The sequence below is a fragment of the Schistosoma haematobium genome, chromosome 1 (assembly GCF_000699445.3).
Source record: "Schistosoma haematobium chromosome 1, whole genome shotgun sequence".
Lineage (NCBI taxonomy): Eukaryota > Metazoa > Platyhelminthes > Trematoda > Strigeidida > Schistosomatidae > Schistosoma > Schistosoma haematobium.
Window position 1 is genome coordinate 55,095,841 of NC_067196.1, and position 27,996 is coordinate 55,123,836.

The 27,996-nt window shown below is 31.6% G+C and overlaps 2 protein-coding genes across 3 annotated transcripts in view; one reads left to right on the top strand and one right to left on the bottom strand.

The window, feature by feature from the left end:
* MS3_00001634 (uncharacterized protein) overlaps positions 1 to 27,996 on the top strand; it is a 58,840-nt gene that overhangs the window by 7,478 nt on the left and 23,366 nt on the right. For both annotated transcript variants that reach the window (XM_051209101.1, XM_051209102.1), the window contains 3 exons: positions 14,638 to 14,723; positions 17,964 to 18,021; positions 24,633 to 24,742. In XM_051209101.1, coding sequence (XP_051074529.1) covers positions 14,638 to 14,723; positions 17,964 to 18,021; positions 24,633 to 24,742 — 254 coding nt within the window. The remainder of the gene's footprint in view (positions 1 to 14,637; positions 14,724 to 17,963; positions 18,022 to 24,632; positions 24,743 to 27,996) is intronic.
* MS3_00001635 (uncharacterized protein) lies at positions 7,124 to 27,466 on the bottom strand (the record flags this gene model as incomplete). Its single annotated transcript, XM_035733958.1, has 8 exons — positions 7,124 to 7,174; positions 9,532 to 9,625; positions 11,514 to 11,606; positions 12,509 to 12,555; positions 14,287 to 14,346; positions 14,660 to 14,812; positions 15,969 to 15,995; positions 27,461 to 27,466. The coding sequence occupies 8 exons, from the start codon at positions 27,464 to 27,466 to the stop codon at positions 7,124 to 7,126; spliced, it is 531 nt and encodes a 176-aa protein (XP_035590166.1).

Genomic DNA, 27,996 nt, shown 5'->3' on the forward strand with positions numbered 1-27,996 from the left:
CAGCGGCAATAGGTAATAGCAGACAACTGCTCAGACTTGTTAAGGAAACTGGTATTAGGAACACGACTGTCAGCGAAACAATCTCAGAGAAAATGGACATATTATACATTCTCAATCCAGGAGATTGGATCGATGGGCAGAAAACTTTAGCGATCAGTTCAGCTGGCCTTCTATAGGTTGAGATGGTTATAAAAAATATATCAAATATCCCCTTCTAAACATTTTAATCACAAATTGAAAAAAGAAAACAATATCTCTTTTCTATTAAATCCTAGTTATGGCATTATATACAGAATTTTCCTGTTTGAATATCAAATCAATACCAAGTAAATAGTGATGTTTCCTCACTTCATATTATCTTTAAAAATTATAGTTGGATACAAAAACAAAACAAAAAATGAAACAATCGGGTAGCTAACACAATCGGTTACTTTTGGATAAAAATAGGTATTAAGAAATTTTTGTAGTAACTTTAGGATTAAAATAGTTGAGCATTAACTTCAAATAATAGTGAGAAAATCCTAAACTGAATATTTAAAGGGTATTATCAGGCAAATAAAATTGATTATGAATAAAACAAAATTTAAAACCGAATAAAAATTGAAAAAGTAAAAAAGCAGATCAAGAAGCTATACGAAAATATTTAGACGTGATCTGGAATCATGGGGAAAATTTGAAAGAATTCTGTAAATAACTTTGATATGTGCCTTCCTATCGATTTGACAATTAGTATCAGCACAATACATCTGAATAATGTTTCTTATTGTTCTTCTTTGTACAATCACGAAGTGTTATATTCTGAAGTATGATGATGTACTTGCCTGATTGTTCACCACTATTTACTTTTTAATAATTATGTTATATTAAAACCTATATTTTAGTATTGAGCTATGGCAAGGATGTAAGTGAAAGGAAAAACACGCTCAATCTGTAATTATAATAATTTAATTAAGTAACTGAGTAATAAACTTAACATTAAGAACTTAGGACAATCCTATATTTGCACATTTTCGAATGAACAGAGAAAAAGCTAACTATATAAATAAAGTCCGTATGTATATGGATTGTATCACCACATGTAGTGATAAGGGCTTCATTTAAAATATATATGTATATACAACTCACTGATTATATTATAACAAACAAATTTTTCTCTTGTGTATTTAACAAATATGAACATTTATCTCAATTTTATTCATTTCACATGGATAGTGTTGTTAAAAGCTACAACACGCTGTTGTATATCATGTTGAGACCATAATTTATGAACGACCTTTGAGTGACGCTAGAGTGACCTTGAAAGTGTCCACCTAATAACTAGGACCAAATAGGGAATATAGATCAGTGTGGGGAATTAAAATTATGATGTACAGTTGATGATTAAGGTTAGGAATTAGATTTAGGGTTTTCATCATGAACTTACATCAGCTATAATGCCAAAACTCTATTTAGCCAAATGGATGAGTGAATTTCGCGCCAGAATCCGAGACCTGTTACCTTATACTTGATTGCTTCATTCATAAATTATAGTCTCACTGTATATCATTATTGCTGAGTAAAGGTGCTTTCCAATTTATTCGACTAGAACAAATCGTAACATAGTTTTTTTCACTGTACAAAATATTCTACTGTATGTAATATGTGAAATATTATCTTCCATCCCCAAATGCCCTGGTATGGCCTAGAGTGGGGTGGGCCTGCCCTCCCACTTAAAATGCTCTCACACGGCCACGCGTATACAGCCTCTGCCAGGGAAGTCCTACTCATTGCCTTCTCGTGGCGGGGGTGTTGTTTACGAAAATGAGAGGACGAAAAGCGAATGTCCGGCGCCTTAACCGGATCCCAGACCAATGGTGCACATGGGCTCCAGTATCCTGAGGGAACAAATGGCGTATGAACCAATCGTTGGTCACCGGCTACCATGAGAATGCATTTCCTCACGATGCTCCACTGCCTTGTGGATCAGACCTTCAGGTCAAAGTCTCGGGGTGTGGCCCCCTAAGAAAACCACCTGCTTCGGTCTGGGCACCCGGGCAGTATGACAGCCCACACACAAATATGGTGTGGCGCATATATATTTGGTGCCCTCTTGTAACAATATTTATGTGTTGAAATAGATAAATAATAAATTTGTTCTTTTGACTAGAATTACTTATTATCATTGTTATTACAAAGCAATTTACAGATTTTTGATGAAAAGAAGTTTTTAAAAGCTTTCACGTTGCTTCTTTTTCCCCCTCAAAAAAAGAATCTCTTATCCCCATTTCCTTTATTGATGTCTATTATAAAATCTATATTCAAGAGCGTTTTTTTTCTTAAAAAAAACCCAAGAATTACACATTTGTCATATTTCAATTTGAGGTTGGTATTTGCTAACATGTGTTACAATTTTCTTTTAATTAATAACATACAACTTATTTTACCTTTGCTAATTTCATCATTTCCCAGACATTATTATTACCATTATTATTATTATTATTATTATTATTATTATTATTATTATTATTATTATTATTACCATTATTATTATTATTATTATTATTATTATTATTATTATTATTATTATTATTATCATTAGACTTGTGGGTTTTTCTAAAGGTTAATAGTCTTGAAAAGAAGGCTGTTGTTCATGGGTAAAAAATGAATCATCTCTTTTAACATTTACATATGGTTAATAAATAACAAAAAAATACCCGAATAAATTGTAAGCCCCGCTTATTTATGATTATAATGTAGTATTCAGTGTGTCATTTTCATTTTTATTGAAAACAGTGTATTTAAAGTGATGTAACTAAACTTTAACAACGTCTTCGAGTGATAAGTATAGTGATATTGGAGGAGTTTATCCTATCATTAACCAATTGAGAAAAAATTGCTTTTGAGAAAGAAAGAAGAGGTAATACAAAATAAATTATATGGTAAATCATATATAATCTAAACAATGTAAAAGTTTTCAGGAGATTCTGTTGTCGTTAGATTGACATACATCCTGAGTGGAAATTCGTCCATTTGATTTCATACCTTCTTTTTTTTCGGAACACTATCACGATGTAATCAGTGAACGGAAACTCAGGTAAGGTATTCCAGCTAATCGTATTTTGCAAAATCACACAGTAGCTTTATAAAATATTAAAATCATACATTAAGCACATAATTTGCATATCTTCCTTAGATTGTTCTTTACATAATTTATCATTCTTCTGATCCTTTTGTTATTCTACTACTAATTCCTGTCACATACTACTTAAGTCTGTCCGCATAAGTAGCGCACACCACACCTGGATAAATTACGCGCGTTTTCTATGAACACTGGGTAGCAGATCGATGAGATGCTACGTATGAAGAACAGTGTTGTGGTTGTATCCTAATCTGGAAGGGTGCTTATATGCATTCTGGTTATCTGTGTAAGTGGTTGCTTCTGGAAGAAAATTCTTCTTTGAAAAATGTAATTTTACAAGAGCCTATAGAGCTTTCTAAAACGGGGTCAAAATTGTATCTGATCCCTACCTATTTGGACTGCTGAGAATTCCAAAATGAGGGAAGTTATCGAATTTCCTAAATACTTCAGTCTCTATCATTAGAATACGAGTTAACTCAGGCCGGCCCTGAAGCAATATTTTGCATTAAGAGAGAGAGAGAGAGAGAAAAACCCATCCCAAACATACTTGATTTGTTACTCGAGGCGATCAGAAGGCTCTGCATTTTGCCAGGTTCTTCATTAAACAGGGCTATGTCATCTGTTTTTTTAGGTTAACAAGTGAATCTCCTGGTGGACGATGAGATCCTTACATCCAAGAGAATGTCTACAACAAATTTAAATAAAAATGAGATTGGTGTTAGTTACAATGAATACCACCTTAGGTTAACAAATGTGAGAGCTCAGCAGTAGCGTCCAAGTTGTGAGCCTATACGAAGTTGATTTACTTCTGTGATACAATGGCAGATACTTCCACAGAGCCTCTTGATTAATAGAGTTAAATATCGCCTTACAAAGAGTGTATATTTGTGTACCCACCTATGTACAGATATGAAACCAATCTGATTTCTTTAATTTGCTCATCATGAGCCTCACTTAGGCGTCAAACTATGTCCAGTTCCAAGATCCTAGTTGACATCCTAATCAGTTTAACTGCTAAAACCAAACCACCATCCTTACAGATCTGCAAGTTTAATCCGTCAGAACCTGTTGCTCTCTCTCTCTCTCTCACTTTAAATTAATGGTCTTTGTCAAGTTCATTAAGAGTCAACAGGTTTATGTAAACATATCTTTCAGGTTGTTTGTTAAGAGTGGACAGGTTTTCTCTTGTCGATTACCCACACTGGAGGAACGCTTCCTCTTGAAGAACCTGAAAAGGAAACTAGTTTAGCAACAGCTTGAGGATGCAACTACTGAGCTCAAGAGACCGGCAATATACTGTCCTTATGTGAGTAGCTTTTAGTGTGATAGCTGTGTACTTTAAAGTTATCGCCACTTTAGACGTAAGTCTGTGTGGTTATGCACTCCAATTCAGCCAGCAACATGACTTTGCTTTTAGTTTTACCGTTCTATAACTGATCTACCTGTCATGATAGAACCTAAAGGAATAGATGTTTCAACCAGTGTTGCTCAGTCGACCCATCATGATGTATAAGCCCAACCATCATGTTAAGGTATCAGCTACGCTCGTTCTAAATCATATATATATATATTACTGAATGAAAATCAAAACATTCAAATGAATGTACAGCCATTCTCCGTTTCAAATTTTATGTGTCAGATTCTTTATTTTCGATTCATTTTAGTTTAGTTCATTGACAGTATTTTTAAAGCTGCATGACTTCAAATGAGGTAGACACAGATGTATTTAAATTTCATTTTAAAAATAAAAGAAGTTTATACTTTCACCTGTCGATCAATAATCTTGACTTTAAACCAAAACTGTTCTGAAATCGAAAACTTAAAATATATATATGAACTACGTGTTACAACAATGGAGACAGTAATGATTAGAAACTAGCTGTCACATAACTTTTATCTTCATCCTTGTTTAATTTCTGACAAGTAACGCATACTTACATTATTCTGGTCAAATATTTTATGCATAAATTTGATCTTGAATTTCCTAACATAAATTCGTATTACACAGTTATTTAAAATTTGTTTGATGAATAACTTATCATTTTGGTCAATTAAGTCATACTCACTACCTTCTTATGGCGTGGGTGTTGTTTACGAAATTGAGAGGATGAAAAGCGAATATCCAGCGCTTTAATCGGGTTGGTGGACACGGAGAGTCCACCTAGGGGGGCCGGAAAACCCTGATTCTAAACCAATGGTGTACATGGGCTCCAGGATCCTAAGGAACCTATTGTTGGGAATGCATCTCCTAACGTTGCTCCACTGCCTTGTGGATCGGACTTTTAGGTCAGGGGCTCGGGTTGTGGCCCCCTAAGAAAACCACCTGCTTCGGTTTGGGCACCCGGGCACTATCCCAGTCCTCACATAAATCATGTGTTTTATGTGGCGCATACCTGTTTGGTGCCTCCCTGTACCGATGTTTATGTGTTTAAATAGATAAATAAATAATAAACTGAGTCATATTGGTAGTTTCATAAACAAACAGAACGGCCATAACACTATCCACCACCAATATCTTAAATAGTAAAATCTAATTTACTATAAGTTAGTTCAATAGTTCTATGTTTATCACGTCACTTTCAACTAGTTTTTATTATTTTTAAAAATCACTAGAGTGAGGATAACACAGTAGCGAAAGAAATCTATCAGCATATATAGAAATATTACAATGTATGATTATGTACTAATCCGTTTGTTTTCACGCATACATATAACAGGTTATGCATATAAAAGTCAAATATCCATAAAATTACAGAGAATATAATAAATGAATATGTAATGCTCAATTACAACAGTTTTGTTTTGTTTTAATTCCTTTTATTTTCAATGTTTATCGCTGATGCATTTTTCATCATACTATCATATCAGGTTGTTTTATAGAGAAATTAATCTTACATGAATTTACTATGTTTAAACGTTCATAAAAACAACAGACATCATTTTTGTTTTATATACATTAACAATTTTCTCTTTGAACATAGATAAAATTAATTTCCCCAACTGCTTAACATTTACTCTTATATCAACTGTGGACGGTCTAGCTTAAAAGCAAAACTTGGTTAATGTATTAGAATAAGTATTTTAGTATGTTTGACATTTCAATAAATCTGTTGAGAAGGTGGAGAAGATTTGTAGCTCAGGTGGATGATTTTGGTGGAGTTTTGTTCTCTGGGCTGGATGGTTTGGTCGTGGAGCATATTGAAATCAATCCAATTTACCAACCAATCAGAAAAATCATGCACAAATATAGGAACAAAAATCGAACCAATGGGAGACATAACCAAAACAAAGAAGTGAACAATGACAAATTTAAGGTCAATAAGAACCAATCAACATCGAGGTGCACGGAACAAGCTGTGAAACACATATGGAGAGATTCAAACACTTCAATTCTATTTGAAGTTTGTGCTGATGATGTCGTTCAGAAGAACAATGAAAGCTCCACAACCAAACCATCCAGCTCAGAGAACAAAACTCCACCAAAAATAAATCTGTTATTTATGAGCCAATGATAACAGTGGAATAAATTATATCCATAAACATAATAAGTAAAAAGTACAAATTAATAGTGTAATGGCAAATGTACAAGTTGTAATATGAATAATGAATGTTTGAATCAATGTTTCATAATAGGAAATAGGTTAATGACTTGAAAAATATAGAAACTGAAATAACATTCAGAAAAACTATAAGATTACTTAATAAGAAGTGCCCAGATTATTGGATAATAAAGTATATATTTAAAGGATTTTATACGCCATTATTTATAAAGTACTATTCAGTGGAACCATATAGACACTAGGAAGATGTCATGAAAATTATGTGAATAAAACCAAATCATATTGAGTTATTATCATATTTGTTTTGTTTTCTATTTACAATACTTGTTATTGAGTAAACTTGGAAGTATTCCATGTTTGAGTTGGTAGCCGGTATAATAACCCTTCCATTTTATTTGTATACATGATACTGTGAACAATACTACTCATACCATCAATACTATCATTAGTGATTATTATTATTACTGTGTACTTCCTTTAGTGATGATAATAATTTCTATTAAATTAAAATAAAACATTCAAATTCTGCTTCAATGTACAATAAATAATATGAATATTTCATTCATTATTATTTTCTAATGAGAAATATATTTGATATCATCAGAAGGGTTTTTTGTGGAGATTTTAGTAACTTCAAAAATCTAAATCATGAGGAGTCCCATACTAGGACGAAACGGCCGTCCAATGCTTCCAGGTTTTCCATGGTGGTCTAGCTTCAATTGACTCATGGTTTCAACTATTGAAATATATTTGAATTTACTCGTCTTCACCATATCATATCACTTGAAGAAGAAAGAACATTTTACTGATTCTTATTTAATACTTTTCAATTCAATGTAGCCAATAGAATATACAAAACAAAATCTATGAGTTATAAATATAACAACTGTATCAGAATACAATGGTATAAACATTTCTCTAGTTGATATTAGTTCTTTGTTTTTAAAAACCCACTTTGAAATTATTTTGCCAAAATTTCCATAGAATTAATTCATTAAACAAATATTTTTATTCGTAAAATCTCAGCGAATGAATTTGAAGTAAATCCAATGTTTTACCTGGTAATCTAGTCCAAGCTTTTCCAAGAAAATAGAATCAAACATCAAAATTATCGAATATAAATAAGTAAAGGTTCTCTGGTTAACTATATACTAAATACGTCATCCAATCAACGCTAACAATGTTTAATTTAGGTATTTCCTTCAGTGTTTAAGAGATATGTGGTATGAAACGAAAAGTGTTAAGATAACAGATTGTATGTATACGTAAACGATGTTAGAAGAAATTTTATATATATATATATATATATATATATATATATATATATATATAACCAGAGAACCATGTACTTATTTATATTCGATAATTTTGATGTTTGATTATATTTCCTTGAAAAAGCTTGGACCGGGTTGCTATGCAAAACGTTGGATTTACTTCAAATTTATTTATTGAGATTTTACAAATACACTCTTCCTCCTTAATGTCTCACATCAACATGGTGACCAAATACTGTGAAAATATTCGATCAAATTTAGACGAATGAGGTAGTCAACAGGAAACCCTAGACATAAGTTTCGTGTTACATGGCACTCTTCAGCAAGGTGTACCTATAACATTGAGGGAACTGATAGTCCCTGACGGATTTGATCCTGTGTCACCTAGCTTCACAGTCAGAGACGATACTACTGAGCTAACCGGGCCGCGACTGACTTCCTGTAGGACTGAGATGTATTTACAATTGATTGATCAGTAAGTGGTGATCAATGTCATGTATGCCAAGTCGATAGGATTCAATCTGCACTAAGAAGGACCTGACATACATGGCATTGATCGTCACCCAGTGATCAATCATTTAAGAAAGTTCCTACATAAAATATTTTTCATGATTTATTTCACTATAGGTATCTTTTATATTGTATCCAATGTTTTCATATGAAATAATTTCATAAATTTATTCCTCAAAAATAATTACATTTTTATTAGTTGAGATCGTGAGTCAATTGAAGCTAGACCACCATACAAAACCTAGAACCACTGAACGGCCATTTCGTTCTATTTTAGGACTCCTCAACAGTGTTCATTCATAATCCCGCAGGATTCGAACCCAGGACCTATACTTTTTTTTATTATCTAGTAAATTATTATTGTATTTCATATTTCCAATTGGTTTATTTGTAAGTCATACATGAATTTACAATTGAATGATTCATTTTCAATTAGATAGGTCAATTCACATACATGGTGTATACATTGTCTAGAGTTGAATGTATGATTGTTTATTTTTATTTACTTAATAATTAAATATAAACAACAAATAAATTTGTCTTTAATTTGTTGAAATTGTTTCATTGATGTTTTAATATACTACGTTTACTGACATTGAATTTATGTAATTTCTCCTAAACTTAAAAAAACCTTTTGAATTTTGTGAAATTTAATAAGGTTTTTGGGGTTATGTGAAGAATGTGAAACAGTTTTAAATGAGACACATTAAATGTCAAAAAAACAACAAAATTTGTAAAACTGTTCGTTTATAGTTTAATAAAATATTCATATAACAAATACTTCATGAGTTTCTAAGTGTCTAAAGATGAACTAATTATTTAATCTAACCATTAGATGACTACAATATAATCGAGATTCCTTAAAACTTTCAGAAAAATCTTCACTTTTTTTCATGTAGTCTTTTGATTTTTTGAATGACTACATTAAAGTTGAATGTATGATACAATGAGATAATGGAGAAGATTTGTAGCTCAGGTAAATGATTTTGATGGGATATTTGTTCTTTGAACTCGATGGTTTGATTGTGGAGCTTTCATTGTTCTTCTGAACGACATCATCAGCACAAACTTTAGATAGAAGTGAAGTGTTCGGATTTCTCCACATATGATTCATAGCTTGTCTTGTAGACTTTGATGTCGATTGGTTCTTGTTGACTTTGAATCTGTCAATAAGAACTAAACCATCCAACTCAGAGAACTAACCTCTATCAAAAGCATGATACAATCTCAACATTAGCCCATCTCATTTCTGACATATTTTGAATATTTATGAGTGTTACTTGTTTAGAGGTATATAAAATTAAACAAACTGAATACATGACAAAATTATAAATTCATGAAAGTTCATTCTTAAATGATTGATTAGAAATATGGAAATGATCAAAATTTTTACTTGTTTATAATAGTGAAATTTTCTTTCTTCAGTATCTCAGATCTTTACATTGATTCATTTCTATCACCTTAAATAAGTAGTATTTCATAGAATAAATAGTAAATCTGAAATAATTTATCTCAACTTTAATATTTTTTATCAGAAGGGGTTTGTGGAAATTTTAGAAATTTCACAGATTGAAATCATGAGTCAATTGAAGCCAGACCACCATGGAAAATCTGGAAGCACTGGATGGCCGTTTCGTCCTAGTATGGGACTCTTCAGCGGTGCGCGTCCACGACCCCGCACCCCGTGAGATTCGAACACAGGACCTATCAGTTGCGCCAGGCGCTTAACCAACTAGACTACTGAGCCGGTATCCAATGGTGTTAATGTCTAACTTCAACCAATCCACGAAGTTGCGCCGCCGTACACCATTGTCTTCAATGAGTTGATATCTCACAACAGACCCGGTTGAACTTCACTGGTCACTTCTTCTCACTAGAACTCCAGGAAATACCTCTTGAAGCCAGTCACTAGTGGACATATGTTAATGAATACCAGAAGGGGTTTTATGAATATTATAGTAATTTTTAATAGTAGAAATCATGAGTCAATTGAAGCTAGACCCAGTATAATATAATCATCATTATAACCATTAAATTATCAAATGACTATGCTAGGTTGGATAATATTCATTTGCAGTAATACTATTTAGAAAATTTATTTCATCCCTAAATATTTTCTGTTTAATTCCATATTCTTTTCCTTGGTCATTGAAAAGTTGTCACCTTAAATTTTAATAACGAATTATGCTCTACGTATCATTCATGCCTAAATATTTATAAATCGACTAATGGAACTAATCAATTAATTCTTATTTCTCAGTGTATAGAAAGTTTCCCATTCAAAGGACATTGAGTCAACTCAGACTACCTCAAATATTTGGTATAGTTAATTTAGAAATCTGAACAATAAGTAGATACTTAGACACAAATTTCAAAATAAATAATGGTCAGTTGTGAATATTTGTTCTAACCCTAATGTACTTTTATGAATAACTTATGTATATAAAGTACTTAAAGGTAAGAAGAGAACAATGTAAAGGTTACAGGCATTCAACTGTAACTTCATTTTCAAAGAATTTCTGTTTTGTCTACGTGAAACTAATCGAATTGTTTTTAATGTAAGCTTAGAGTTCTAAGGCAATAAATATGAACTAATCAATGAGATAATGAACTTCTACCATGTTCACTTAAATTTTTCAATAATTATTCCATTGTTAGTTAATTGTTACTGTAATAATATTCACAATAAACAACAGATCATAACATGATTCGTAACGAATGAAACTACTTATTGTTGTGAATAAATTCTATTCACATTTTCCATTTGAGTATAGTCTTTCAGATGTTACGAATCAATAATTAAAGAACTTTACGTTGATTATTCCAAATCAATCGCAATGGCTAAGATACATTCCCAAATTTACTTTGAATCACTTAAAAAAAATACTTTTTTAATTAATTAATCATTTCCTCCTAATTTTTACGAACTATGTGATTTGTTTCTCTCTTGTGTGATATAGGATAAAGTACTGTTCAATAGTTAGATGTAGTCCAAAGGAAACCGTTTTAGGATTTGTGCTAAATGATCACTCGTCAACCAGAGGTACTTACAGCGTTGAATTACTTAAACCATTGATTACATTTAAGATTGATAGTATTCGATCAACACTAAAGGACAAGTCAAACATAACGTTGATTGCTACCCTGTAACTAATTAATTGTGCAATAAAATACTCTTAGATTATTTCAACTTCATTTACTATAATAACGTGTAGTTTTTGAATGGGCAACATCATATTACTAAATTGTTCACTTACTGAGACAGGTTACTTTTTGAACAATGTGACATAGTAATTTATTTTTTTAAAAACCAAATTAAATGCTAGAAAGCAATTTTTTCCTTTCCTTTGTCATACGAAAGAGATCAAAAGTTCACTGAATTATTTAATGAACAAAAATCTAATTCTTTATTGTATGTGATCAAATTACCATTTATCCTGGATCCACTGCTTAACCTTTTTGAGAATAAATAATATAATTTCGTAGAATACATTGTTCTATGAATCTGTTATTGAATTTTAAGATCTTTAATAACCGGAATGTGTGCAATACTTTGTACTATAACTTATCCAAATCACGAATTGAAATGATGTCCAACATTTGTGTTATTTAATACGATTTATCCTCTGTCCTACTTCTAATACTTGTAACTCGGATATAATGCAAATTTCACAACGGATAATAATATGACGATTTTATTGACCCTTCAAAACACGTAATCCGTAAACGAAATTACACCTAGATAATTTTTACACACATATGATAGTTATTCAATTTTATCATAGACAGGGGACATGAAGTCATTGTAAAATACACATGCTGAACGTAGTTCACACTGTATCAATACAAAGAATATTGACCTAATTAAAAGCCTGATTGAACTAAATTCATGGCAAAGTGTAGTAAATGGATGAACATATCAGATTCAAACGTGAAATTCATTCATTCATATGGCTCTAAAGCGTTCTTGAGTCATAAACTGATGTCGGTTATTATTCGTAAATAAAAGTTCATTATTCATGTTAGAAATTATCATAGTCACATACTTTTCCGGTTGGCTAAAAAATAGTTCAAGGTCTTCCCTATACTTCCTCTAAATTCAAACACAAAAATTATTAACTGGAGATAGATATCACATTTTTCATCCCATTTTATCAAAACGATTAGTCATTTATGGATTTCCATAGTCTAGTGAGAAACAAAGTTTGTCTGACTGCTGTGATGTGTTTACGCCATAAGACTGGGATACGTGTATCTATTTAGGGATTTACTCATAAAAACAAATTGAAGGTCAAGTAAAATACAAAGTAATAATTACAAACAAAAGATAGATTAAATATTCATGGAAAGAAGTTATCACACCACCATAGGCTTTAAAGCTTATTGAAGATTATCAGGGCAGATTCTCTATTGGGTCAGATTGTTTCTGTCTGCGTAAAGGTGGATTGAGTCTCCTAATGACTAAAGCTTTGCCTTTGGACATCTCCTTACAAAACTTTGAAAGCTGCTTTAAACTCAATACTATGTCTCATTGTTATCGAGGATCGTAGGTTACTACTTTATGAATTTATCGGAGCACATAACACTAACTGATTATGAAAACATTTAGGCAGATATCCTGTCAACCTTGATTACAATGTTCGATTATTTGTGTCCACATGGATATGTAAACTAGTAAATGTAGTGGAATGTAATATAATCCTTTATTTGATGTTGAAGCCTATGTGGAATTATGGGCTTAGTCTTATCATTTATAATCGATTTAGCAGCATAGTACATTTTCACGATGATTGTTTTTTGGTCTCTGAATCAAATTTCTGACGTCTGATTCTCTTTTATCTGGTTAGGTGATACAAACGCTTTTCTTGGAAACAGAATTAAGAGGAATAATTTATTTTTGTATCGGTTGTTTGAGTCTTCCCGCTGATGTTTAGGACTGTAACTGATCAGTCTCATTGGTATGTGTCGTATCCTGTGCGGGTTGCCTCGATATTGCCTTAAGTCAAAAGCATTATAAGCAGATATTCAAATAACCAATACAAAAATGAACTAAGCTTCACCCCATTGACCAAGCTACTGCCTATCTGGACTCAGTAGCTAAAAGGATAATGCAATGGCGTTTGAAGCAGACGGTACCGGGTTCGAGTCCCAGAGTGAACGTCAACTCAGATGCAGTTACATCCAGCTGACGAGCCCCAAAATAGGGTGAAATGCGCGTTCTGGATTCCACTGCTATCCACCATCCATCACTGCAGAATTAAGAAAAGTTTTCAAATGTTACCTGACTGATAGATTAATTTATAAAGTTCGACGGACATCCGTTTAATATCCTTGATTAGGTTATTCATATCATATTGTCTTCGTCGAATACTGTTGAGTGAGCAATTACGAAAATAAGAATTCAATCCATTCATCGTTATTTGTAAATAAATGAGGCCTACTTCATATTGATCGATAAATAGTGATTAATGCTATATTTTTACAGTGCTTAGTGGTGACCAGATTCTATCGATCATATATCGTTGTCGCCACTCATCTAAGTCGTTGATAGCGTTCTATCAGTACTAGAGATTCCACAAACATTACGTTATTGGCTAATCAGTTCATGTAAATATCTCAGTCATATTCCAGCTCAAACGCTTCCCGAATAGCTCGGTGTTTCACTGTGAAGCTTGGCGATGTGAGTTTCAATCATATAATAAGTATCATTTTCCTTCAAGAATGCACTTGCATCTTGCTGATAAGTACCAACTAGCCCGAAACCTAGTTCGATTATGTATTCTTGCTGACCACTTCCAACTACCGTACATTGGAACCTAATTACTCTATAATTTGTGGAGCTGTTCACTTCCAAACACAGAAAAAAAATTTCATGTTTTAAATACTAAGTAAAATGTAACATTAAAAAATTATCATCCATTTCACAAGTTTTCAGTTTGAAATTCATTAAAGTATATTTATTTAATCTCACATTCAATTTATATCTACTTCAATTATTTAGCCCATGATTTATTAGTTGATAAATAACACTGAATAAAGACTGTAAGAAATCACATATAGACTACAGTTGAATATTTCATTACCTGATGTCAGTTTATGATGAAAATCGTCATCAAAAGTAGAATCACCATCACATATTTCAATGATTATTTTTATTGTTTTCGTTTTAACTTAGGTTGTGTTGGCGTTCACCAAACTTTAACATTCGGCATAGCTGCATTGCTACCCATGAAGTATTCAAACGCAGTGATAGTAGGATCCGTAAGTTCTTGTTTATTTTTTGATTCTTTTCCGCTATATGTTGTTTGACCATTTGCATGAGGATATTCAAAGGAGTGGTTATTTACTAACTAGCATTTTTAAACCATTACTTAACAACTATAAAACACATTTTTTAAATAAATATAATAATTTATATTCTGAAAATAATAAGTACAGAATTCACGCCAGTTTACAGGCATGATCAATTTGATATAAATAGTAACATTAGATGTGCAGAACAAACATGTGATAGAAGAAAGTTTTAAGTATACTAGTTCAGTAATTGGCTAGGTAGTACATGTATTACAGCGATCCAATGCATCAGCCGGGAGTTTTTAATATTTCCTAAATGGACAGCCTGTTGATTTATGAACGGAGTAATTAAAGTCATTTCGTGTGCCAGAGCGAATTATCTACAACTAGAGAAATTAAAACGAAAACAGAGCATGGAACAACAAAGCAGTAATTACCAAAAATATATGAATCAGGTCTACCTAAATGCGTGCGTCATGTGACACAGTGATATACTGTTAATGCTATTCAAATTAGTTAAACTTGCTAAGGACGGTGTTAACATAAAGTGGCAGAAAGTAAGTGGTTTTACTTAGGGAATGCACTAATAAAGATGGCTAAACATTTAAAGTTCCTATAATATCATTGGTGGAATGAGATACACTTACAGGTGCTAGACCATTCAATGCATTTTCAGAGGAGCAGTATGCATCGATGCAGCGAACAAATAATGGGAGTGACTTTATCGTACGGGTAGATTGTGGTAGGTTATTCCAGAGTCTAGAAAATTTGCCGGTAAAGTAATTCATATGAAGAGATGATTTAGAATGAGTTTGTTTCACCAGTGCCAAGGAATTACGGATGTCATAATGAGAAGTTTCTGCATATTGGATCACGTGATTGGATGTAAAGGATAGTTTGTTGGAATCTGTATTGGTTTTCATCAAGCTGAAAATTCATGTATGAACGCATCACCACGTATGTGCGTTCGGCCAAGTTTCCTTACCACGTTATCACAACAATATGAAGATAAATGAAAAAGTATATATAATGGGATACTGAAATTCAAGATCTAGGGTGAGACAAAATAATGTGATAGCCTCTGCGCCAATTCGACCAACTCTGAGTCATGTCTTCTAAAACCTTCAGCCACTGGTTAAGGTTGTTGATGCATTCTAATGCAGAGACCAAAACGACAACTCAACTGTTTTCTAAGTATTCCCTGATTTTTACTGGTTCTCCAGGTGAAACTTGTTTGTACTAAAAATTAAATTTTTCATATGTAAATAACTTTTTCTGTGGTTATGTAAACTTTGTATTGGTTTCATATTATTCACTTTGTTGTAAAATAATTAGTTATAAAATCTTCCATTATGAAGATGGTGTAAAGGGAAACATGCTATTAAAACAAATTTATTCATATACTTTCGGAATATTTAACAGCGTGTGTCATTGACAAATGTAAACGAATGTATAATACTTAGTTGGTTAGAAGTTATCGATGTTTCATTGTATTTTATATTCTTCATTGACTAAAGAATGATATTCTTAAATTAGATAATGTCTAGCGTATCTACTTTCATTGAAATGTTTCAAATCAGATTAATCATTAATAAAAGTTTTACAAATGTAATTACATTTAAAGTTTAATTAAATAGGTAAATCATATAATACATGAGAGTAACTGAAGATTTAATAAAAACTATTGAACTGATTTGCCAAATGGATGATTAACTACTATTTGAATAATAGGTTAATATTAATAGTAACAACTGTGGCTAGATGTTATAGATAGTTCAAGATGTGATTATTTTTAATTGTGGTTTCAGATGCTTCCTGTCAGCGAGTTTTTAACATCCTTATTATTATAGATAAGGAAGATCTAGAAGTTATATTCAATTACTTATGCACAGTAACTTGAACTAGTCTGTGAAAGCGTGATGGTTCACACAATTGGGACATTAAAGATGAAACATTAATTTCCTTATTTTCTAAACGGGGAATATCTCAATCATTCCCTATGATTTGATGAGATATTCGTCTATCAATGAAAGGACGAGTATACTGCGCGGCAGTTCGTTCTGTTTTACTTTACGGCTGCGAAACGTGGCCATTAAGAGTAGAAGATCCTCGTAAGCCACTAGTATTTGACCACAGATGTCTTAGAAATATTGCTCGCATTTTCTGGGATCGCCGGGTAAGTAATGGTGAGGTTAGACATAGGATATTAGAGAATGATGGTAAATCAGTTGATGAGATTGTGAATCTCCATCGACTGAGATGGTTGGGACACGTGTCACATATGCCTGAACACCGTTTGCCACGACGCGCAACGCTAAGTTAGTGTTGGAGACGGTTGGAAGAAAGTTAGGGGCAACCAAACCATCATGTAGCATCAGTGCTTGAAGTCACTAACCTCAAGTCTGAGCCATGTTGGTAGATGCAGACTAATTGGTTGTGGTCCGCGCGACTATCGTAACTATTGGTTGGAGACTTGGTGACATGACTCAAAATCGATCACACTAGATTAAGTGTATACACTCTCTGTCTTCCCTTAAACTGCGAGATTAAAATTGCTTTATATCTTTTTTTCTAAGAACTAATCCTTTCTTCCTGCACTATATCCTTATACACTATTTTTCTTTTATACGTTACTACCATTGAAGTGACTACTTCTATGAATTTACTGTTCATCTTGTTGTGTTAATGAGGTATGGCAACTAGGACCGATGCATATATGTGCATGGTCCTATGTTGTAGCTGACTGATATGATTTGATTGCCCCATCCTTAATTTGCACACATTTATAACTCAGGTGGATGATTTATGTGGAATTTTATTCTCTAAGCTAGATGGTTTATGCTAATGATGTTCAGAAGAATAATGATAACTCCCACGACTAAACCATCCAGCTCAAAGAACAAAATCCCACCTACATATTGAACTATTTAAATCATTTTTATCAATCATAAGTTGTTATTTGATATGAATGTGGCAATTTGTTAATTTCTCTAGATTTGAATAAACGTTATATGTAACTACCACCTATTAGACTGTTCTACTTGATAAAAAAATGTTTACAATGTTAAAGTTGTTTACATCTCTTCTTAACATTGGAAGTGACTTTTAATTTAAAATCCTTGATCGTTTATCTTATATGAATATGTTTCTACATGGTTTCACCCTAAATTTTCTATTCTTTTTCTTCTCATGGTCTTGGAAATACAGAATGCATGTGGTGCAATAATTTCATTAGTGAATATTATTACGAAATCACTAACTTTAAGTAAGTCAGTTATTAATTTCATTAAAATAGTGAAACTTTAATGGACATTTAGATTGATAACTTCTTTATTTACTGAAGCTTTTTTGTCAAATTGATTTCTGGAAAAAAATATTCATTCTGGTCAGTGGAAATTTAACTTCTGAATACTAATGATGGGTTTGTGGGGCCCTTTTATTTGTCGTTGTTTAGATCGGACGATGTTGTCGAAAGGGCTCTCCACTTTAGTGATCCGAGATCTGACTCCAATTAGATCGTATGAATGTTTGTTATCGCTTATCCTCATATATAATCATCGACTTAAATCACGTTAGTCAATAACGGAATTAAATATGTCGAATAACGAAAATGGACTTGTGAATACATATATTTCGTATATAAAGCGAACGGAATAGAGAGAAGAGAGACGACGCAGAGTAGAGATGGCTGGTAAGTCAACTCCCCTTTAACCAAGCGTTAATCAATAATTATAGTTGCACAAAAGTAAGTTACAGACATGTGATGAGTAATGGGATAAGAAATGTACACACCTACGCGCTCATATAAAAACAGTCAATATTGATAAGCGAATAAATAACAAGGTCAGAATGTGACTCAAGTAGAATGAATAGAATGGGCTGTCCGAAAGCTAGAATAAGGTATATGGGCTTAATATAATAAACGACACTACAGGTTTAGTATGAATTGTAATTTAAACAAACATGAATGTCAAGTTTTTGTAGAATAGATGGAATATGCCTAACAATGAAATGGAAAATGCACATTTCATCCTATTCGGAACACGTTAGCTAGATACACTTGCATTCTAGTTTTGATGTTTAAATTGAGACTTGTGCTAAGTATCATTCTCATCAACCACCAACAAATTATTCACTTAACCAGTGAATCTGGATAGCCACTGGGTTGTGAGATGTGTTAGGTATTTATAAAGGTTGGAATTATCCTATTAATTATATTGATCACTGAATTTCTATCAGCCTTTATAAGCATATCTTCAAACTCTACGAATTAACTCGACACAATCAGTGTTACAAGCATAAATATAAGCTTTATGTTTTCAATCGATTCATAATAGGAACAATTTGTGGCTGTTTCAACAATATTCACAAAATCACTTTCCGTTCTACTGACTAGCTTCGATGTCGATTTTTTCTTCGAATTTGTAATGGGAGGTTGTGACTACTTAAATCATTCATCTCAAGATTGAAGTGGTAACTCACCGATAACTATGACTGAGATTAATCCCTTATCACCAATTGACAAGAGTTTTCAAATGTGACCCATAAAGTTAAAACTCTGTATCAGTTGTATTGTGGTCACTGACATGCTTGAAATTGGAGTTTGATTTTAACTGAGTTTATATAATAATATATACCTCGGAAGAGCCCCGAACCAGGATGAAATGTCTGTCCGGTGTTCCTTAGTTTCCATCAATTTTTCCCATATCAAATCAGTTTATGGAAAAAAATCAAATGAAAAATTTACTTTAAATTTGTTTGAAATTTCAAACAGCAGCTCAGTTACGACTTTATAGTGATCCATTAATTTTTAAAAATCCCCAATAACCATCATAATTACCATGTTTTATCTGTTATATTTGACATTTTATTCTTATTTATTAAAAACAATTGACTTAGTACATAATTCTATTCAACAGGTTCATTTTATAGCTCAACTGTATATATGTATATTTTAATAAATAATTTTAAAAAAAAAACTTGGATGTGTGTTGCCATGGCACAAACAGTTAAAATGAAAGTCATGAAATATGGTCACTATCGAAAATTTCAGACGAATGGAAAATAAAATATATATGCTTTAAAGATGAGACAGCTAATTAGAATTGAGAATGTGACTTTTAAGTCCTTTTACGCGAAATTCATATATCATCTTTTTTTTCTCTTAAAAAAAATCACAAATACCTTTGTAAGTGTTCTAAACATTTAAAGTAATGATGAAAAATTATTTTATGCAGTTATAGAGTAAAGGTGATCGTGTTAAACGTATCAAATAACTAATTCACTCATTCTAGGTTGTATATAACAGACACATTTATATCATCTATAATTCTTAAAAGTAAATCCTGAATTGAGAAACAGATCTAAATTTAGTGGCACTACATTGTATTAACTGAATGATTAAATAGAGCCTTTTATATTTTTAGGTGAAATTCATTCATCCATATGGCAATAGAGCTTTTTTTTCTTTGCATTGTAATTTATATCAATTGTTGATGAAACCCCTAACTCTAAACCTTTAATCCTAATCTTAAATACTTAACTCAAACTAGCAACAACGTGGAGACTTCTAAGTATCTTTTTAGGTCATTTTAGAGGTTCAAGAATATGGAACAAATACATGATTGACATATCCATTAGGACAAGTTTATATGTCTTTTTTTCGAGTTACCTGTAAAAGACAATATAGTGATCACTTTTATAAAAGCTGTTTACGCTTTACAATATTATTTACTTCCTTTTCATGAACTATCCATTTTTGATAGTTTTCTACTGATGAACCAGAAACTAACAAGAGATTTCGTGTTTTCAGCTGATCCTTTTACTCTACTTTCGACAAAAACCCTTCGTGTTAATAATAATGTATGCTAATTCTTGTCTCGTTTAAAATTCTAATTGTCCATTTCCTCTCTACGGTAGTCAATTACAGTCAATAAAAATTTGACGTTAGATTTAAATATATCAGCTTTTAGGTGACTTCAAACTTTATTCTTGTTTTATTTCATAAATAGTGAACTTTAAGCTATTTGCAGTCGATTATTCTTGATTTTTTCTCCAAATATTTAACTGAAATCAATTTTGTTTGTTGTGGTTTGAAAGAGTAGTTAAAAAGCTCTTGTGCTACATTGTGTATAATTTGACTCTCATCAGAAAAAGACGTGTCTATAATCTTGAGGGGACTGATAAGTTCAGTGGAATACGAACCAGGGTCACTCATATAGCAACATGATTAATAGAAATCTTTCAGCACTAAAGACTTAGAAAGATGACTCTAGTTACTCATAATTGACTTAATATATCATTAAAATCTACATGCAATTAAACAAACTAGTTGAATTCTACTAAATAAAAGAACTGGGTCTTATGATGTATAAATCTGTTAACTGTTTTCTGAGTACCGTAACTGTATCACTCAGCTCTACAGGAAAAAGAGGAAGCAATCTTATTATCAGACAAGATGATCCTTTATACAGTAATATGATGCTTCATGGACAGAATATCAAATAAGACAATAAATAAACGGGCTAAAAGCATATAATTAAATATTGAAAATGACAAGACATCTCTACAATTTTCACTATATTTTTAGATACTATGTTGTTGATGAGACAACTATTGATAATTGCAATTTTATCTTAAAAAAAATTAAGTATGGAATTTTTGATTTAATGAAACTCGGAAGTCAAGTACAGTTTTTATCAACAGATTAATTGTTTTGCTCTACAAACAGTTTACAGTACAACTGAACCTTAAGTATGCAACTCATTGAAGTTGAACACTATAGTTAACGAGTCATATCGACAATCTTTTAATCAAAATATGAATAAAATTTACAGTGTGATTAAACATAATGAAGCTAGTTACAGTCGTTTGGTAATTTTAGCTTGTATACCTGATAAACGAAATAAGCTATCTAAAACCCTTTATCATGAAATTGGATAGTGCTATATATATATATATATATATATATATATATATATATATATATATATATATATATATATATATATATATATATATATATATCGCCTACCGCGAATTGCGTTGCTAGCTAGTGTAGGAATAGATTGAAATGAAGCTACGGGTGGTCACATCAAAATGTGGCATTAGTTAACGAAGTCATTGAAAGTTGAGTTGAGCTGTGTTATCAAATGCATACCACCGAGCTGGAGTGCGTGTGATTATCGTAAACAATGATTGGAAATGTTGGGTGACATGACTCGGAATTGATCGCCATGACAAATGCATTCATTCTTTATCTTCCCTGGAACCTTGAGTTTTAAATTTATCCGACACTTTTTCTTTGGCGAATTCATTCTTCTCGAGTTGTATCTTTTATGGCTAATCCTTACTATCACCACTGGTACTGTTACTATGTCTACCACTCAGGCATTTGTCTTTAGAATTCTATCTCATTGTTGTCATATGGTGTGGTAACTTGAACTAATACACAATCTTGCTTGGGTGAACGCTATCTATGGCTAACTTGCTAACCGTCACTCTCGCTTAAACATTCCAGTTTTATCAAGAAATGGTCAAGTGAATTTATGCATGAGGTTACTAGCGTATACGATCGGTTTCGGAACTTCACAACAGTTGATACCTACAATTCAATATTTCTTTCCTCACGTTTTATAACATTATTTATGATTTATTTTCTTTCTGGTCTCCATTCTTTACTTGAAATATTTTATCTCTGGCATACAGCCAGTCGGAACCGATTTTCTGCCTAACCATAAATTTGTTTTCCTGATACATTTGTCTGAAATATGAATCAATAATACAACTGAGTCATCAAATTCGGAGATTTGTTTAGCATATAAATGGATATTTGCAAATATGATTTTATTTATTGCTTATTTTATACTTTTTACGTATACCCAATCTAGCTTGGAAGAAAGTGCGATAATGGTTAATGGAAATGTAATTATGTATATTTTGTGTGTCAATGCATTTTGTGGAGAGATTCATGTACACTAAGGACTACATTTGTGTAAAACCTAGTTAACATTGTCATACTTTTTGAAGGATATTTTTATAATACATACCGGTCTGTACACAAATTGTTAAAATATGTCAAAGCATGCTTTAAACAGTAAAATATAAGTGTCAGGTAAATTGGGATCTAATGTAATGGGATAACGTTCCACTTACCTTATTGAAATAGTATCAATATTGCTGTTGCTAGATGTTTGAAATAGGTTAATAGGAATCTTGGGATCCCGATTTCATTCTAATCGAAACCAGTCAGCAAGTGTTTATCCTCACTTAAGGGAGAACCAAGATTTATGTCCTACGGTAATTCAGTAACTATCCACATGGCTCTGTGGTATGTAACGCGCTGCAAATCACATCTCTGGAGGACATCGGTCTACAGGACCAAAGATGGGTCTTGTTGATAAGTAGCATAAAAATCGAAATATAAATTTAGAGTTTTCTACAGTCTGATACTAAAGTACGGTCTCCAATTATGTCATTTACTTGATCTTTCTAAAGCACATTTTAAAGCATCAGTAAAATCTCGAAAATATGAAATCGGTTACTACTGAATGATCAATTAGTTTCATCGTGTTAGTTTTACTGAAACATTGCGACGTTTATGTATGTATAGTAATCGAAAGGCAAATATACCCCATTTGGTTGAAAATGTTTAATTAACAATAAGGCATTCAGATAGATAGATTGTAGGTATTCATAGGTCCATGCAATTTTTCTTATCACCTACCTATCTTAGCTGCATGGAGAATCTCTGAAAACTATTTTATTATAGTTCAATTTAAAAAATGAACTTACTAAACTAATATGAATTATTCGATAGTTTATTTAGCAGAGAAACTTCATAGCTGTGTGATATATCAAAAGAACTATAATATGAATATACTATTGAAAAGTAATAATTCTCATTAGGGTTTTTACTTTTCTCATTATTTTAACTAAAGATCTATGGATTACAAGTTAAATCATTTATTATTTAGAAACTACTCATTGATTTCTTGAAACTACTAAAGTAGTGTGTTCATTTCAAATTTGTTTGTCATTGATCCCTGAACTTATATTCGTTTGGTAGTTGTTATATCCGAACGAAGAATAAGTGAATAATAACCTCTAGGATCTATTCATGGGCTGTTATTATATATGTTGTTGTTGTCTAACTATTAAGTAACTGTATTATATATATTCATATTCCTTTCATTATAAGCTTCCATTTGACCTATTGACTACCATTATATGATTTACCATTCTTAACTTACTCTCAATTTATTAGTTACCGTCTCTCAAATTCTTGCATAATTATTATTTTCTATTTTATGGTATGACTCAGTTTGATTTACGTGTATATAAACTACATATGCTTGAAATACATGATTCCTATGACAGAGGTTGATATTGGTGTTCTGGACTGAACCGGCTGGGTTAGGCGATAAGCTACCATCTCACAGATCCAGTAAGAACTCACACTGATTCTAGGCTGTTCGTACTGGTTTATGCGTTACTGGTTTGATCAATACGTCGGTGTTTTAATTGGCGATCGAATCACGTGATAGTTAACAGGCCATAAGGACATAAAAATAATAGTTTTTGTCATGAATTAACATCAATTAGAAACCAGAGTTCATTGATCAACTAGTTTTTTCTTTATCAAGAACTTTTCAAATGCATACACTTATATCATTAAATAAGATCTCATTCATAATATTGATATCTTGAAGATTAATTGATTTCATAAAACAAAAAACTTATAGTAGTGTATTCATTTGCTATAAAATTTTAGTTTCTCATTTTCTTAAAGAATATTTTTCCATTACAAAATTATTCAACTTTGTTTCTATGATAAAATCTTGTTTTTTTTCTCATTGTTGGTGTTTTCCGTCTTAGGTGCAGTTAAATCGCAAAGGTCAATAATTATTTCTGCTGTTATTTTCTTCTTATCTGCAGTATTAATTATTATAGCTTGCACATTCACATTTTTTTGGTTACAACGTTTAGTAAGTTTTGTTTCGTTCGAATTTTATTGTTTATTTCCATATTCACTCTTATATATGGTAATAAGACTATTGTAAAATAGATAGTGGCTACCAGTCAAATTAAGTGATCTCGTTTTCTTTTTATTTGGGACCAGTCAGATAGATAGGTATACATCCATGTTGATGTTCACATGTGGACTCAAACCCAGTACCTTTCTCCAGTGAGTCTTAAACAGGATGAGACATTCATTCTAGATTCTACTGTTGGCGAAAATCGATCTTTTTTTCATAAAACTTGTGACAAAACATCCATATTTACATAATGCTCATACCATATATATATATGCCATCCAAGACTGATCGAAATTCAGTTCTTAATGTCATCAACATTATAATTCGGGCTGTGGATCAAGCTAAATAGTTGTCTTTTTTCCAACATGTCATTTACTTGATGGGTTTATTTTTGTTATATAAAATCTTATGATTTCAACCGATAACTGGTAAATTGTATTGAATTATTAAATGGAAATAGACCTATTAGTTAAATAAAATGATTTAAATCTAAAACCAATTCACATATTTAATTCAAACACTCTACTGTGTATTTAAACATCTATCATTTAATAATGTTAGTTTAAACAAATAGAATTGAACTATCAGTTGTTATCTTTCTACAAACAAGAGATCGTTGTGTTTAATTCTGTGCAATTTCACAATGAGAATGATCAATGTTATACTTATGATATAAACTCTGTATATTTGGTATTATTTCACTGCATACTTATAAAATCAACAAACTGAAATAAAATTGTTTAGTACTTAACTATTCAAGTTTTAATAAATAATTTTTTCTGTTATATCCTCATGAGTAGAAAAATTATATTCCTGACGTTTCGTGGTTCAATGTAAGCCACTTCTTCAGAGTAAATAAATAATCGATATTAAATTAACACAAGTTTATTTCATTTATTTATTTACTCTGAAGAAGTGGCTTACATTAACTCACGAAACATTAGAAATACAATTTTCCTACTTATTGAGAAATTACAAGAAAATATATTTATTATTAACTCACTATTCAATGTTTAATTTATTTGGGACCATCAAATCCAACATTTATAATGAAACCTATATTCAAGGTTTATTTCTCTATACTACTGATATTACTTTCACTTTAAAACAAACATTATACGATATATCTAATATATTGGTTAAACCAACATATTTAATTTACAAATATAAGAAAATAGACCATTTCCTTCAGTTTATATGATACATATCACATTCAAATGAACGAAACTAACTTGTTACATAAAGTTTATTTTCAATGTATAACAATAGGAAAGCGAATATTTCTTACTCAATATATGTTGTGAGAATATTAAATGTGTATTGTAAAAGTAGTGTACATGGTCAACAACAAAATAAAACTAATTGGATTAGTTACAAATGATAAATGTAACATTACTTACTTGATTTTCATCGAATGGAAAAACTTGTAAAACACAAAAATTTTTATTCATAATGGGTGTTTGCGTATGTGTTGTCATTTATTGTTTTTTTTTGTTTCAAAATATTTATTTTAAATGAACCTACCTGTGAAATATTATAAGTTAAGCTATTCATTTTCACAATTCTACAATAGAATGTTACATATGTAACATGATCTATGTACTGATTGATATAGTTATGAATTGTTTTGATAATTAGTGACTTATTTTAAGGGTGTTTTTTTTACTAAAGTTTGTCTGTAAATTCATTAAAGTAGATGAATATATTGTAGTTCACTTTGAGTATCAACAATTGATAGGTGGTTAAATCAAATGGTTTGTACTCTAATAGGCTATTTCTATCGAATGCGTCAAACATGTATTCACCCTAGTTTAGGAATAATTATGAATGTTTAATAGTTGAGACGTAGTCACTAAGATACCTTACTCGATCTAAATTTCATGCTAGCTGATAATTATCACTTATCTTGAAGGAACTGATCCATTTTATAGGCCTGTAACCTGCATCAATCATTGTCACCCTGAGACTTTACCAATAAACCATTCAGGTTGTGGCTACTCTCCTGTGCGAAAGATATTTACAGTTTACGATTCCTTATCAACAGGAAATCATTGCCACATAGAGTTCACTGCTGACTACCTCGAGCAACCAAAAATGTCAACATAGTGCGCTCATCGTCAATTCACTTAGATTAATGACCACGTTGCAATCTGTTCAACAAAATTCGATCAGTATTTAAAGACCAGACAAACATGACATTGGCTATTACTTAGTGAAAGTTAGTTTTCCTGATAATCCAACAGTAATTTCATGTTTAACGATTTCGACTTAAATTCTACTCAGATCTGTACACAAGTCCTCTCTCTCCAAAAAAAAGATAGTGTGTCTTGTAAATGCTGTTCTATCTTGATTTGACTTTTCTCAACGTACGATGAAAACATAACTTCCAATGCATAATATAGCATCATCAATGTAAAGCACACGTAAGTTAAAAAAGACAAACATGGTAAAACTATAATTTATAGACGACTTTCGAACGACGCCAAAGTGACCTTGAAAAAATTCGCCAACCTACTAGGGTCTAAAGAGGGTTATAAATAAGCTTGAGAAATCAGAATCGAGATTTGGAGTTAGAATTTAGGGTTAGGAATTACAATTAAGGTTTTCGTTACGAACTGACGCCAACCATAATACCAAAATGCTATTTAGCTAATATGGATAAATAACTTTCATACCAAAATTCAAGATTTGCTACCTTTAATCTGATCGCTTCGTCCATTAATCATAGTCTCTCCACAAAGGTTTTACTTTTGTCTACTCATTATAAATGTAAGTAAAACTGTGTTATTTTACAAAATCAATAAACTGGTTATGGAAACTGCATATACTAAAAGGTGATCACCTTAAATTCGAAAGACTTCCTTGCTAACTTTAGTTTATGTATGTAACATTCATAATTATTTGTAAAAGCTTGTATAAATTGGTTACTTATAATCCGAAATATAATCAGCTTTTAACTACAAACAATATTGTAGCATTTAATCATCAAAAAAATGACCATTACTCTATCTAAATATTTACAATGGACAAAGTGTAATCTGTTACCAATAATTAATATCAGTATACTCGTCGAGTAGGATGATGTCGATTGTAACTCAATAGGCCTATCAGTTAACAATTTACTGGTATTTGAAGTTACAATCGCAATTAAAACAATCATACTTGTTGATAAAGTTGTATTCTAACTGACGAGTTTCAAATAG